The sequence below is a fragment of the Schistosoma mansoni genome, assembly GCF_000237925.1.
Source record: "Schistosoma mansoni, WGS project CABG00000000 data, chromosome 2 unplaced supercontig 0108, strain Puerto Rico, whole genome shotgun sequence".
Lineage (NCBI taxonomy): Eukaryota > Metazoa > Platyhelminthes > Trematoda > Strigeidida > Schistosomatidae > Schistosoma > Schistosoma mansoni.
In genome coordinates, this window is record NW_017385999.1 from 851,013 (window position 1) to 866,847 (window position 15,835).

Sequence of the window (15,835 nt, forward strand, 5' to 3'; positions counted from 1 at the left end):
TATTATTAAGAGGTCTTAACGACACTATGAATATTCAAAAAACATTTATCTATTAACCTAGTGTTTAAATAGAATAAATTATAGACAATACTTAGATTTTTAATAATCAGTGAGCTAATATGTTATGAATTAATGTTTCTAGCATTTTACAGCTGAAATATTGTATTTGAAATTGAATGAACTCTCTATATATATCTTATTGCAAGTCCTATTATAGAGATTGTAAGAAAAAATAAAATTACCTGGAAAATATTGTAATCTTAAGATCATTATAAAGTTTACTTAATAAATCTTAATATAAACTTAATAGTTTGTCAATCGACATTAAGTTAAACAATCTAATTACTTAATATAATATTTGAATATGAACTATTAACCTAGAATTAATGTTGAACAGCTTCTAAATGTGCTTTTAGATGATTTAAACTTTTCAAATTAGTTCAAAATAAATATTCAATATTATAACACATTATTATAATGAAATAATGAAATAGATGGTGATACATTTTTGAATGTAAAAAATGAATAAGTAGTATTGATAAGATAAATAACAAAACTAAAATGTTGGAGATGATAAAATAAAAAATCGTGTTTTCTTTGATTCAATCCATTTTAATAATTGTTTACGAATTTCACCTAATTCTGTTATTGTAATCAATGGTTCTAATGTGGCATATAATTCGAAATTATCTGTTTTCTATAGAGAAAAAAAAAGAAGGTATATGAAAATTTGAATTGGTATTATGAGTACATGCATTTACATACAGAAATATTAGTGAAATTGTTATATCCTAGCGAAGACATGAGTATGGGTGATTTCCGGGACCTATTAATGGACGGTTATTCTATGTATATTCTTATTGTTTAAGTATTGTGTAACTAAATTGTGTATATCTATATATGCATCCTATTATAAGCTTCATTTTGACCTATGAATTATTATTATACGAATTACTGTCCCTAAATTATATTCAGTTTATTGATTATTGTATCCCACGTTCACAGCCACATTTGGCATGATCTTGTACAAATATTATTTTCTATTTTATGGTGTGATGCGCGGTCTGTCTGTCTGGTATATAAACATAGTATGCTTGAAATAAATGATTCGCGTAGATTCGCATAGCAGAGGCTGTAACTGGTGTTCTGGACGAACAAAGGACCAATAAAGACGCTAGACTACTCATACCAGTTGAACGTCATTGATTTGGCACAGTGTTAAGATTGGAAAAGTCGTATTTCGATTGGTGGATAATCCATGTGATAAAAGCCGGACATAAAAATCAATAATGAATTAGTATACGTCCTTTATTTTATAAAGTCATAACAGAAATTTTAACCTTTAAAACAATAGTTATATTATCCAATTCTTCTTATTATCTTAAGTATTTTTCATCTACCACCTTCTTTTGTATTATTTCAATCACTTTGTTAATCAATAAATATCTAAGAAATCTTACTTGAATAGATGAATCTATTTTAATGAATTCATCATATTAAATATATTTACTATATTATCAGCGGTAAATTTCGATTTAATTTAGTTAATAAAACATTAAATTATTATTTGATGAAGGATCACCTCTTAAAATTAATGAACAATATAGACTAAAAATGTACAATGTAGAGATTGAATAGATAAAAAAAATTGCTACGATAAAATTGGGCACTTGAGGCTCTCGTAAAATGGTTTAGCCATGAAAGGTAGGTAGATACTTGTTATAATAAATTGTTATAGACTAGCTTGAGTAAACATGGTAGTTATTTAACCATAATATCAAGATTTAATTGACTGGATATTCATTTTAAAAAAAAGTAAACCGTAAGATTTCACTATACATCTAAAATATATACAAATAAGTGATAGCATATCATTTGCACTTCCAGATTCAATGTTTTGTAACATAATGAATGATAAGATAGTGATGTTTACACCAAGAACAGAATGACGTAACCGGTTATGGGAGATACTACTTATGTGCAAATATCATTGATACTACCCAGCTTACCAATTAGAGATAGGTAAAACAGGGTGCTGACCTGCGACCTACTTGGCTGCAATCCAAGTTCTATAACCATTAGGCTACCACTCCACATTTCATAACATACCTATTTAAAATTATTCCCCGTTTAGAACTCGTTACATGAATATACCAATATGTGTTCATCCCTTCAATGAATATTAGTCATATTTTGAACCTATTGAGAAGGCTATTAAATGTCATTTAATGCAACAGGTCAATCAGAAATCAGCAAATGATAAGTAGATGTGATTGACTGGGGGACAGATTTCCTAAGGGAAATATAAACATAGATTTAAATTTATGTGTGAGTACACATACATTTTATTTGGTTCAGACAAATAAACTTATTTTCTCATTCTCCGGAATTCCTGTCGAGTAGCTAGGCTTGTGTGTAGAAAGAATGTGTATCATCTATCACGTATATGACAAATGTATTTAGTTGTCAACATAGCTTATTTCTTTATCTAATTTCTTTTTAAATAACCTAATTTATTTAAATTTATAGGCTTTTTATAGATGCACAAATGATAACACTGCAAATCGTTAAATTAACACTTCATTAACAATTATATTAGGTTGTAATTACTCAAAATAAAACAGTAAAGTAGATCAAATGTTGATCAATAACATTAAATCATCATCGTGTGAATTCCATTTATGTGTAAAACAAAAAAAGCACAAAACTAGTAAACTAACCCAGCCAAAAAATAATTCGGTACTTGTCACTTTGTAAATGAATCTTGTTGGTATTACAGAGGAATGCAATCTCATATGAAGTCGTTTATACGATAACAAAACATTATGACGTAATTTATTTACAACATTATCATTAAGAAGTTTAGTTTTTCTCTCGGGTTCCATTCCAACTGGAGATTCTGTGGATAATTCATAAGCGATAGCATAGGGTACAGTCCATTCACTGGCAATATATTGACCGATTGGAATAGATTTATATACAAAATGCCGTAAATTCTTAATGCCAATATCAGAAATTTGTGGAAACTTTGAAGACATTATCGCAGATAAATGATTACCATTATTTGTAGTATTTAATAGCTGGTAATAAAACGATAATAACAAAAATAAAATCAGATACTGTCGATTTGACAGGCAACATAAAATGACCAATTTATAATAACGTACACCTGTTACCCCTCGTGAAGGAGCATAGACTAATCACCAGGATTCTGATTTTGATATTGGTTGACAGCCACTTTGAGTTTCATATGTCCTTCAACTGTAGGAATGCTATTCTTGCTTTGCCAATACTTGCCTTTACATCTGCATCAGATCCTCCTTGTTCATCGATGATGCTTACCAGGTATGTTAAAGTTTCCACCTCTTCCAGAGTGTCTCCGCCAAGTCTGACTGAGTTGTCGTTCTCGACGTTTTATTTGAGGATATTGCTCTCACCCCTGTGCATGGTGAGGCCTACTGATGCAGAAGGCTGCTGCTACCACTGGTTGTCTTCAACTTGCATTTGTTTGTATGCATGGGATAGAAGAATTAGATCATCTACAAAGTCCAAATCGTCTAGTCGCAAAAAAGCTGTCCATTGTATTCTGTACTTCATCTGAGAAGTGAAGGTCTTCATAATCCAGTTGACCATTAGAAGGAAGAGAAAAGGGGAGAGTAGACAGCCTTATCTGACTCCGGACTTCGCTTGGAATGTGTCTGTCAGCTGTCCTCCATGCACCGCTTTGCTGTGTAGTCCATCCTAAGAATTGTGTACGATGTTAACGATCTTCTCAGATACATCATAGTGTCGAAGAAGGTTCCATAATATTCTCCTATCCACACTGTCAAATGCTTTCTTATAGTCAAGGAAGTTGATGTATAGTGACGAATCCCATTCAATTAATTATTCAATGATGATCAGTAGTGTCGCAATTAGGTCTGTGCATGACTAATTCTTACAGAATCTAGCCTACTAATCTCGAAGCTGGGTGTCTACTGAATCTTAGATCCGGTTCAGCAACACTGTTGAAAACTTTTCCTGGTACCGATAGTAGTGTAATGTATCTGTAGTTCTCACATTTGCTCAGATTTCCTTTCTTTTGTATATTGATGAGGTATCCTTCATTCCAGTCTGTCGGCAATTGTTCTTCCTCCCAAATCTTCCTGAATAGAAAGTGGAGCATCTTTGCAGTTGCTTCTATGTGTGACTTCATTGCTTCAGCTGGTATTTTGTCAGGTCTTACTGCTTTCTCACACTTGATTTGTCCGATGACCATCCTGGTTTCTCCGATAGTTAGTGGAGTGACAATTATGGGAAGGTTTATAGGTGATGCTTAGATGTCCGGTGGATTCAATGGGGCTGGCCTGTTCAAGAGTTTCTCAAAGTTTTCTACCCATCTATTCCTCTGTTCTTGAATCTCAGTGATTGGCTTGTCACTTTTGTTCTTGACTAGTCTCTCTGGTTTACTATATTTCCTTCTAGTTTCTTCGTTGTGTCGTATAGTTGCTTCATATTCTTTTCTCTTCAAGCTTTTTTCGATGTTGATGCTAGGTGTTTCACGTATTTCTGCTTGTCAGCTCTAATGCTCCCTTTTGCTTGCTTGTCTGCTTCAGTGTATTCAGATCAGGTCCTTCCTTGGGTTCTTCTGTACAATGTGTTACAACCTCACAAAACTGTTCCTTATAATCGCTACTGTTCTTAATGGGTTTCACTTATCCCGAGAACCGACAGGTTGTATCTTCTAGTTTCCCCAGGTAGTTAATTTTTCGCGTTGTCCGGACATTCCATGTACCTATATCGATTGTTGCTCTGGTTGTTAGAAGGGGCATCGGCCTCGTGACTTAAGAAGAATCTCAGCTTTTAGCATGAGTCATAATTCTTTTAAATGAAGATCCTTCAACTCCGATGTCAGAGTTTAAATGGTTGAATTTGTTTTTTCTGGTGAGCGTCTTTCTAGCAAGATTGTTTTCTACAGGGCAGGGTTGCCGATTCTATGCCCAGCCCTCTTCCTTAACCCGCGTTCGGGGCCGGCAGTAACCCTAGAAGGGCTACATGTGGAGTTAGGAGGGAGCAGTAGATAAATAGTGACAGAAAAATAACTGACTGGATAGCTATATACGTTTTTCTGAAATGAAAAACGGCAAACTAAAACTACAAATTGGGAGATGATTGAGTAAAGAGGATTAGTCTGAATATAGACTTGACACCAAAACTTCTGAAGTAATTATTAGTCTTTTTTAGCTGGAGTTATATATTAAAAAGAACTAGGAAAATTTATTTAGAACACTAATGGTCATTTCTAGAGAACTAAACACTGTTATCATGAGCTAGATGGATAGTGTTCCAATGCAACTAAATCCAAATACTCCCCGAATAGAATAACTTTTAATTGAGCTTTAGTTTAATACTAACCACCAACGATCGAAAATAAACTAAAGACAACTTAACAATAAACAACTTTATAAGCTGCTACTCTAAATTTAGGTTGCATTGAAAACTATTCAGTCAGTTACAACGTAGAACCTGTACGTATGAACATAAATTCAAGTTGCAATACTCCATTAGCGTAGAGATGAAGTTTTCAGGCTGAATCCCAGAACAGTAGAGGTATTAACAGTATCAATAATAATACGAAAGATTAAACATCGAAGATACGACTCGGAAAAAAAAGAAATTTAGGGAAATAAAAACAAAACAAAGGTATGAGGAATTTAGAACCTCAGAATTCGAGGGAAGACAAAGTATGGATGCACGTGCGCCTTTGCGAGCGATTTTGAGCTATTTTATACAGCATCCAACCATCGTTTACTATAATCACGCTGATTCTAACGAGGAAGCCCCTGGGGGATGCCCGTAGCTTTCTTCCAGCCTATTCCTACACCAGAAAACGTCACCCACCGAGGTAGGTGGTGGTTGTGCATAAGTTAACACAAGTCCCAAACACCTCAGTGGATGAAGACTTACTACCTTATCAATCGGCTTGCCACCATTACCTAGCACCCTGTCCTTAATTCCAGCCATTGCTTACTCGTTAGTCCCAAAATATGCGAGCAATGCTTTGAAGATACCGATGGTCGAATACTAGCAACCTACAAAGATCCTCTATTCTTAATCACCATGTTTCATACCCATAAAAGTAGAACGGAGCGAACTGCTGTTGCATTGTTGCTCAAGGTGGTCAGGAGACTGCATTTTGTCAGCATCTTCGTCAAACAGAACTATATCATCTACATATTCTAAGTCAGCAAGTGAATATCCTTGTAGAAGATTAATCCCTGAAAAGTCAGGTGAAATTGTTGTATCTAAAAGCATGTCTATGACAAAGTTAAGTAACAATAGGGAGAGCAGACAACCTTGATGAACACCACTTGAAGTAACCAGTTCCGATGACAGTTCACCATAAGCTCTGACTAGACCAGTAGTGTTCAAGTAGAAAGCCTTTACAAGGTTAGTGTAGTTGTTTGGTAGGCTTTTCAACAATAGACATTACCACAGACCTCACGACCAACGGAGTGGAACTCCGCCTTATGGTCAAGAACTACAACTATAGTCAGAAGTCGAAAAGTATATTTATGTTCCAGAATCTGGCAAAGGGTGAATATTTGGTCAACAAATTCACGCCCAGGTCCAAACCAGCCTGGTTTTCTCAGGTTCGCTCTTCACGAGTTCTAGATAAAAGTCGAATTATTATTTAGGTTAATATTTTATACAATATATATTTGTGAAACTGATTCCTTTGTGATTATCACAAGAGGATTGTTGTCCTGTCTTTTCGAGTTCGTACTGTTCTGTTTAGTCAGACAGTGCACAAGCGACTGTCTATTGGAATCCAGTTTGACAGCCTGTTTTGCTTCAGAACTTAATGCCATACCCACACGCGCAAGGTCGCGGGAGTAGCAGTGGGGTCTACAGATACTTGAGCGGTAAATCGCGGCGGTTCTTTACATTGACAAGGTCACGTCAAATGAACGACTGTACTTGGATCGTATATGCGCGTTTTGGAGACGCAGCATACATCCATGGCGCGAGAATTTAGAGTCCTAGCTTAAGAAGCCTCTGTTCCTATCTTATCTGTCAAAGTAGCAGCTACGGTCGGGAAACTGTACTCATGTAGTGGGTTGTCAAGGATGAAACATACAGAAAGGGAAGAGTGTGGTACCAATATTATTCATGGTAGTTTTGATTTATTTACAATAAGTAATCTCACTAAACATTCCCTACTCTGATATGATTACGAAGGAAGTAAAAAGTTGTTGTAATTTAGTGACAATAACAGGTGCACATAGAAGTAAATTCAATTACACGTTATCATCACTTTACGTTAATTAAAAATAGATGCGAATGGATATAAACTTTAACATATTCATCTTCATAATAATGTTAACATCTTAAAGCAAATAGACGAACTGATAAAATTAATTTAGTTGAAAAAATACGACTGGATCATGTAACAAATTGCTTTTATACTTAGTTTAACATACATGAGGAAACTTACTGTGAATACTTTTTCAGTAATTGACTTGAGTGGATAAAATTTTTCACTGTCAACAGTAAGCAAGACCATGAATGTTGTATCATTAAGATAAGTAACACTGGCATATAAAAACCCACTACAGTTAAGATAAAAATCATATGGAAAAAACTAAATGAAGTAACAATAATTTAAAGTCAATGCAGTAAAATAGCTAAATAATAATTTAAGTTAATGAGCAGAAATGTTTTTGTATCGCGCATTAGTTGAAGTAGCATATCATTGTATCCCAACCCATTATTTTAGAGTTATTGTCCTCAACATGCAACCTAAAGATCTTGAGATCTAACCTTGTATAGAATCATGGGTGATTATTGCTGAAAAACCTCGACGTGAGATGATGTGTCCATACCTCCTGGTTTTCAGTGACCTAATATCGGTCCATGATATGAAAAGGTGAAGAGAAATAGTAAGAATATTTTGGGTATAGTTACACAATATTATAAATTATCATAGACCCTTCATACAATGCAGTACGGACAGATAAAAATAAACATATTTATGTACATCTCTGCATAAACACCTACGGGCTCGGGTTGGCACATTTAGATTTAACAAAAAAATAATAAGTGCATAGATTCATAAAAGCAATAACAGTTATAAAGGGAAAACAGGCGATAGATAATAGAAGAAAATTTGAGATTCAGAGCGGTATACACAAGAAGTCCATCTGACAGACTTGTAAAATGTTACTAAATGTATCTAATCACTGTTTTGTAGCATTCATACGACTGCACCCAGAATGGTTGCATCATCATTACTCTTCAAAAAGACCTATATTCAGTGATAACATGTAATGGTACCACACGTCAATATGGCTTACCTTTAGCTATTTTCTAACTTAACGCTATTTCAACCAATATTATAGGTTGAAGTAAAATATGACATAACATGCAAAACACATAACTGGGATAATTCAATCAGTACAGTTTCAAAACATCATCAGTTAATTTGCCGTAAATGTCTAGAGCTTTGTACGTAACTTCAACACTGCTTACTTTTTGATCGTAGTAAATCCAAGGGAAATGCAGGAACACTAAAAGCCTTTGAGCAAAAGATTAGTCAAAGAAAACCAGACACTAGACAAATTTTGGTTTCATAAATTAAAAACAGAATATCAACTAGTTCTCTCTGATTATTTTCATAACTGTATCATGATTTTTATACTTACTTAGCATCGAATTTAGGCAGACAGATCGGTAACCAATGAGATTGTGCCGATTTGAAAGACTGTGAACTTCCAATTAGATTTAGAAGTACATGAATGTCTGATGGGGAAAGATGTTGATTCTTCATGCGTACAATGCTAACAATATCGTCTTTGTGAAATAATATACCGAACACCAAACCCTAGAGGTTAGGTCATGATAAAAAATCAAATAAATTAGCGTCAAATGACCCTTTTATGATAAGAATGATAATCGTTCCAAGTTGAGAGATATTCGTAGGCTACTAATATTAGATCATAGATGTCTTCGAAGCATTGCTCATATATCCTGGGACCACCGAGTAAGTAATGCGGTTGTTAGGAAACGGGTATTAGGTAAGGATAGCAAATCGATTGATGAAGTAGTGAAACTTCATCAGTTGAGATGGCTGGGACACGTGTTACGTATGCCCAACCACCGACTGCCCCGACGTGCAGTGTTTTATGTTGTAGGAGTAGGTTGGAAGAAAGCTAGGGGTGGCCAGACCAAAACGTGGCACAAATCAATGAAGTCACTGACACGTGGACTGAGCCATATTGGTAGGTGTAGACTACCTGGTTGGGATCCGCGAGATGATAGCAAACGATGGTAAGAGACTTTGAATGACATGGTTCAAAATCGTTTGCAATGGCGAAGGTGTATCCACTGTTTGTGTTCTCCCGAATTCTGATCTTCTGCATTTTTCATGTCCCTATCTTTTCTTCCCTTTTCAAATTTACTTCACTGGATTATACTTCTTGAATAACATGTTCAAACCCTAATCTTTCAGATTACTGCTTATACTCTTACTACTTCTACCACTATGGGATTTGAATCGCCCCCAAATGCCCTGGTACGGCCAAGAGTGGGGAGAGTTCGCTCTCCCTCTCGAAATGCTCTCACATGACCACGCGAATATATAGCCTCTGCCAGGGAAGTCCTACTCACTGCCTTCTCGTGGTGGGGGTGTTGTTCACAAAAGTGAGAGGACGAAAAGCGAATGTACGGCGCTTTAACCGGGTTGGTGGACATGGAGGGTCCACCTAGGGGAGTTGGAAAACTCTGATTCCAAACCAATGGTGCACATGGGCTTCAGTATCCTGAGGGAACAAATGGCGTACGAATCAATCGTTGATCACCGGCTACCATGGGACTGCATCTCCTCACGATGCTCCACTGCCTTGTGGACTAGACCTTCATGTCAAAGGCTTCAGGTGTGGCCCCCTAATAAAACCACCTGCTTTAGTTCGGGCACCTCGGCAGTATCACAGCCCTCACACAAATCGAATGAGATTTGTGAGGCGCATATGTATCTGGTGCTTCCTTGTACCAATATTTATGTGTTTAAATAAATAATAAATAATAAAAATCTGTGTTAATGTAGTATGGCAACTCGAACTGATGTACGCACGTACGAAGTTCCACGTTGTGACTGACTAACTAACTGAGAGAACAACCTATGTGTGACATCCCATATTAAACTTTCTGTAATATTTATTTATAATAAAATTATATCGAATGGCTTTTAGCCTTGAAACTCCGAGACTATGCAGAAGTAATGCGTGAAATTGGACTCAACGACAGGATTTAAACTAATAGACTTAAAATATTCATTTTAGAGGCTCTGGTAGGTGATCTAATAAAAATTAATTCCCCTTCAATAGCTGATAAGTTGAATTTCAACTTCCAATATTAACTGAAGAAAGCTATCATATTACAGTGACATACCATGATAAAAAGAATAATACATATATGTTCGCCTTGAAAATTTGCAACTCGTGAATTATTAATCAGAATCAATATTTTTAGTAACTTTAGTCTCTTTTACTCAGGCTAACAGCGGTTTTATAAGGAAGAACGTTGGTATTTTACCATAGTTTTTGTCTTCGTTGTTCGATATTATTGGCTATATTACGTAGAACAACAATATTTCATCAGTATCTACATAAATAGGACAATATGAAGTATGACGAGTTAATAATCCTTCGTTATGTGACTGACTCTACAGCAAATAACAGTATTTTACTGCTGGTTTATGCTGAATTCCTGTGACAGTGTTTTAGTCACACAAACAAGAAAACTCGACGCAGATTATAGCATAGCACAATGATCTATAAGTAGTCCCTTGAATCATTGCCAGTAGATATGGCATAAGCCTTGTACATTCTAATTGCAAAGTACTTTCACAAGACTGCATTCAGTCGTGGTACGGAGTAGTTCAAAAGTCCTAGTATTCAGGTCTCTGTGTAAATGCAAGGAGTGGCGAGAAAGATGAGATTAATTTACAGGTAGTGAACGCCAGAGAGGCCTATGTCAACATGGGCCATCTTTGGCGCCCTTATGATGTCAATCTGACTGTAGAAGGTCGGGTCTATAATAAGAAGGTGAGAGCAGTTTTGTTCTATGCTATATGAGAATGTTAAGTGGCTCTGTGTTCGATTATCGTTGTCTCCGAAGTACTGTTAACATCAGGTGCCAACACCGTGTTATTAATAAGAAGGTACGGAAGCGTACGTTCGTGCACAGCGACGATAATTCACTTGGTGTTATCGTCATGAAACATGGAAATCTGTGACTTGGACACGTCTTACGAGTGTTGTCCCAGAGGATTCCACATCGTTGATTATTTGACGATGCTAGGACTATTTGAAAACAGTGGTGTTCGTTCGATGAAATAGTCCCGTGGTACAAAAGAAAACCGTGCATGACTAGCATCTGTCAGTCCTTCATAGCTCTCTGGTGGATGTGCTGGAGATGGAGCAACCGTGGCTTCAGACATGGCTCAGAAGAGAAGCCATTAGCCATCCTGCTATGGTTTCTTTTTACTTTCTCTGTAGAAAGTGAAAGGAACATTTTTAACTTAAAGAATTCTTTTTCACTGTTTTTCTTGACTAAACTGCTTTTCTTATTACTTGTTTTCAGTTAGTCTTTTTAATATACTCACTTCAGTTTTTTTAATTCTTTACAACCTAGTTTTTATTGTGTGATGCGTATTTATTTTATGGCCTCTTAGTACCAATAATCATGTTTAGATAATAAATAAAACTTACTTGAGAAATCTGTAAAGCATATATTTAACAAAACTAACTCACACGTAATTTAGCATTCTGACAGATAATCTGTGATATTGCAGCTCTGTTATTTTCCGAAAGTGGTGTACAGCTGATTGCATTCAAAAATACCCCAAAAGTCTCTTCTACGCGATTTATGATAGAAGATAAAAGTCGATTATCTCCAACAAGGAGTTTGCGTAAATCCAAGTTAGCATGTCTTGTAAACTGTTTCTCCACTCTTTGCAAAGTTAATGAGCTTATTATCTAGAATTTTGACAAAACCATATAATAGAATTCAGATACCGACTTTATCGATTGACAGCGTGTAATTGCTCTGCAAAAATTAATATAAACCAAATGCACTTTATAGGTTGCGAAGACAACTTCCTTTTTATGATTATATTCAACTTGGAGATATTCACATAACTTGATAGATCTTAACCTAGGATTAAATGATTCTTCATTCATTTTATGAGATGCTGTTATCTTTTAAACCCTTACGAGCATAGATTTCAAACTAAAACTACTATCTCACTTATCTCAAAAGAAGGATAGGTTGTCTAACCAGCTTACATTGTTAACTACAATAAGTAAGGTACAGAGATTAATAATAATATATTGATAGGGATATATTTGTATATCCAAAACAGTTCAAGAGTATACGACAAAGTTGGAATTAGATAGCAATGAATGCATTGTAGATCTTTTACGGCAAAACACTATACTAAAAATGTTTATTCAATGGTGACGATTCTTCAGTCCAAAGTCATCTTCAAAAAGTACTTTTTCATGTCCGTTAAATTGTCACCGTTTATGCGACCAATGAAGAATCCTAGACGATGTGTATCAGGAACATTTTAACCTCATATCCAGGTATGATCGCGATCTCAAAAATCTTAGATCAATCCCTTCTTCATTCAATTAGCTTATTACTTGTTGACTGAATCCTACATATTGTATGGTTGTTTTACTCACTAAATACTCTGATGTGTAACCTTATCTTAATAACTTAGTGCATGGCGTAGGCCTAGTGATCAAAAGATTGAACTTTTGAATAGGCTCCAGATTTGAACTATTTCGCTTATTTTGATTTAGGCAACTTGGTAAGATCACTAGCTTTCAAGTAGTATGGTTGTAAACTGAACACAAAAAATCTTTACTTTTACTTTACAACATTTTTAACAAGTGGAACTTCCAAGAGGTGTAAAATAAGTGCAAAATAAAAGACACCGTAACAAACCTGGTTATATACATATTCGAGGCAAATGAGCAAATGTGAAGTGGGTTCAGAAATTGGACTAAATGCCACTAATATAAGATGCGACCGACAAACGAACAAGAACTTTTTGTCAGTTGTATTGATTAGTTGAAGCTCATCTCCAGAATTCGCAACGAAAGAAACAAGGGCTTGCATAACGCTCATTATGGAGGATAGATCACTTTCATTTCCGTACCGTGAATATATGGGTTTTCCAGCCTCGCTAAGAACAAAAATATGCAACAAGTCATTTGTCCAGCAAGGATCTTCTGAAGTTGAACAAGTAGCCGCCTTAATTGAAGATTTTGTACTGCTGCTATCCTCACTAAGTAGACTTCTTGATGATTGCGCGACATTTTCAACAACCTATGCCAATGCTTTACAGAAAACTTAGCTACTTGAAGTTGAGTTGATTTCATTGATTCGGATTCTTTCAGTATACGAGCAACCGCTCCAGTGGTCATAGTGGCATTATTATCAATAAATGGATCCACATCAGATTCTGCATTACACACCATATCTACTTCACTTTTACTAGAACATATATCTTCATTCATCGTATATGAAGGCACACAAATGTAAACAACAGCGAAGATAATCGGCTAGTAGTTGGAAACGCTTTGGCTAGGATGACGGATGAAATCTATAACTTAAAAATACCAGGTAATCATTAGTTTTAAATATTGGATATGGCTGGTTTTCTTGACAAAATACATGAACTTCACAACAAAATAAGGCTAATTCAGAATTAATCGACTGGATGCATTTTACCAGTCGTTTCTGTGCTTATGTTTATGTGTCTTCAGTCGAACATGTTCAGAGGTATGAGTATTGTATTAATATATGCGTAATAAAAATGACAAACTTACGCAACTGGAGTACATACAAACAATATTGAAGCTATGTCATCAAGGCTGAGAGGGTCTTTGTCACCTTATCATGGCTCCAGAGACCGAGTATTATGGAGTCATATGTATGAGATACTCTACCTTATGCATTACGATTTTAAAACCTCTGAACCTCTTTTTAACCTTGGCAAGTTTTTGGCCATGTAAAAGAAGTGTACCCACTGTAATTTGTTGGTGTTGTATAATATATTTTTACTCTATACTGTCTTCTGATTGGCTAATATTTCTCACCGTCACTTAAGATTCGTTCAAAGGTCGTCCATAAGTTATAGTCTCGCCGATTTTCGTTACGAAATGACATCAGCTGGTGACTGAGGAGCTTTCGGACTTACAGTTATAGGTTTAATTAACCAACAGCCGACTGGTTTCAGAGACGCCCATCCTATTGGTTGCGCATTACTTATAAAAGGCGCCTTGTTTGTCATTTTCCATCAATAATGCAATAACGAGGCCAAGCTTCATGAAAACATATATTGATTTATGTTCAATTAATTTCATCACTTGTCTGCTTCAAGTCTATGATTCTGCGTTCGCAAATGACTGATGCAACAATGCTTGAAGTTTTCCATTTTTGTGGCAAATGAATACCCGATTAAACGGTTCCATAAGTATTCAAAATTGATGCTGACCTCACGGGTTTAGCCGGACACCACTATCCGAAGGCGTTCCGTCATGTATTTAGATCATACCACTATTGGGTATCTCAGGTAAATATATGTAGCAACATGTGGTCAGCGTAAATCATGCTAAAGATACCCCAGTATTAAAGATTCCCATTGTGAAAATTAGAACAACACATGTAAGCGAACAATTGTTTTCAATTAGATCGTCATCAGGCTTTACTCTAATATACATGAATATTTATATGAAAAAGTTAGATCAATCAAGGCTATTTGAGTCAATAATCACAATGAAATAGAATACGTACCCAAGCATAATAGTTAAAAGTACAAGTTGATAGTGGGAAGACAGATGTACTAATAGTAGTAAGAATGATAAATTACGATAACAAAAGTCTTATCAATAGTTAAACATAAGAAATAAGAGGTCAAACGTGGGTAAATAGGCTAGAATAGTAATCACAAAACATTAAAATCATTACGTAATAAGAAGTATGTAAGTAAATAGATAGTGAAGAATACAAACGGAAAGAGGTAGAAAATTACAAACAAATGATAACAAAATTAAGACAATAAAAATAAATTTTACAAATAATAATAATGTCATGACGCCAGTATTGTAGCTTGGCAACTCTTTACCAGTAAAACACTATATAATCGAATCACGCCCACCCAGTTTAAACCAGAAGTCAGAAGCGAGGAGGTTGGAAGATATATTTAATGGGTTATCAACATCTCGAGAAGTGACTGATCTAATCTGGCTAATGATCGTAAGAGATGTTTCCCAGGCCGTGCTGTAACGTGATCTGGTACGGATGCATGACCGAGCGCCTTCAGCTAAACGAGTCCACTAAAACTAATGTTGTCAGCATCCAATGTCGAACACTTACAGAGCTATTGATTTAAGGGAATTATTTACAGCTACAGATCACTCCCCCTAAGTTAGGTAGTTATTACCCTACAACGTGGCCGGCCAGATGTTCGAACCCAAGGAGTTTGTCGTTGGTAAGCACTCTTCTGATAGCTTGTATGTTTAGCAGAGACTGGCCATCTTTCTTTACTATAAGGAGACATGAAATACAGTATAGTAATCGTAAAACAAAGTACGATCGAAATCTCGGTTCTTCATAAACTTCATCGTTCTTTTCCAGACGTCCCGGAAAAGAAAGAGATAGAACGTGTGAGTTCATGTCGTAATACACTCGTACTTGCGTAAAGACACAAGGTGAGCGAAAAAAGTAAATAAACCAATATGCTTGCGACAACGTAAAAGCGATTAAAAAAAATGTTTTCTAT

At 35.6% G+C, this 15,835-nt stretch overlaps 1 protein-coding gene across 1 annotated transcript; it reads right to left on the reverse strand.

Annotated features, from left to right (window-relative positions):
• Window positions 1–450: 450 nt before the first annotated feature.
• On the reverse strand, window positions 451–13,568 carry Smp_140440 (hypothetical protein; the record flags this gene model as incomplete). The annotated part of the gene is made up of 7 exons (XM_018791631.1): window positions 451–697; window positions 2,721–3,080; window positions 7,478–7,592; window positions 8,685–8,863; window positions 11,793–12,017; window positions 12,994–13,377; window positions 13,410–13,568. 7 exons carry the CDS (start codon window positions 13,566–13,568, stop codon window positions 557–559), a joined length of 1,563 nt encoding a protein of 520 aa, XP_018645237.1. The 3' UTR covers window positions 451–556.
• Window positions 13,569–15,835: the final 2,267 nt, after the last annotated feature.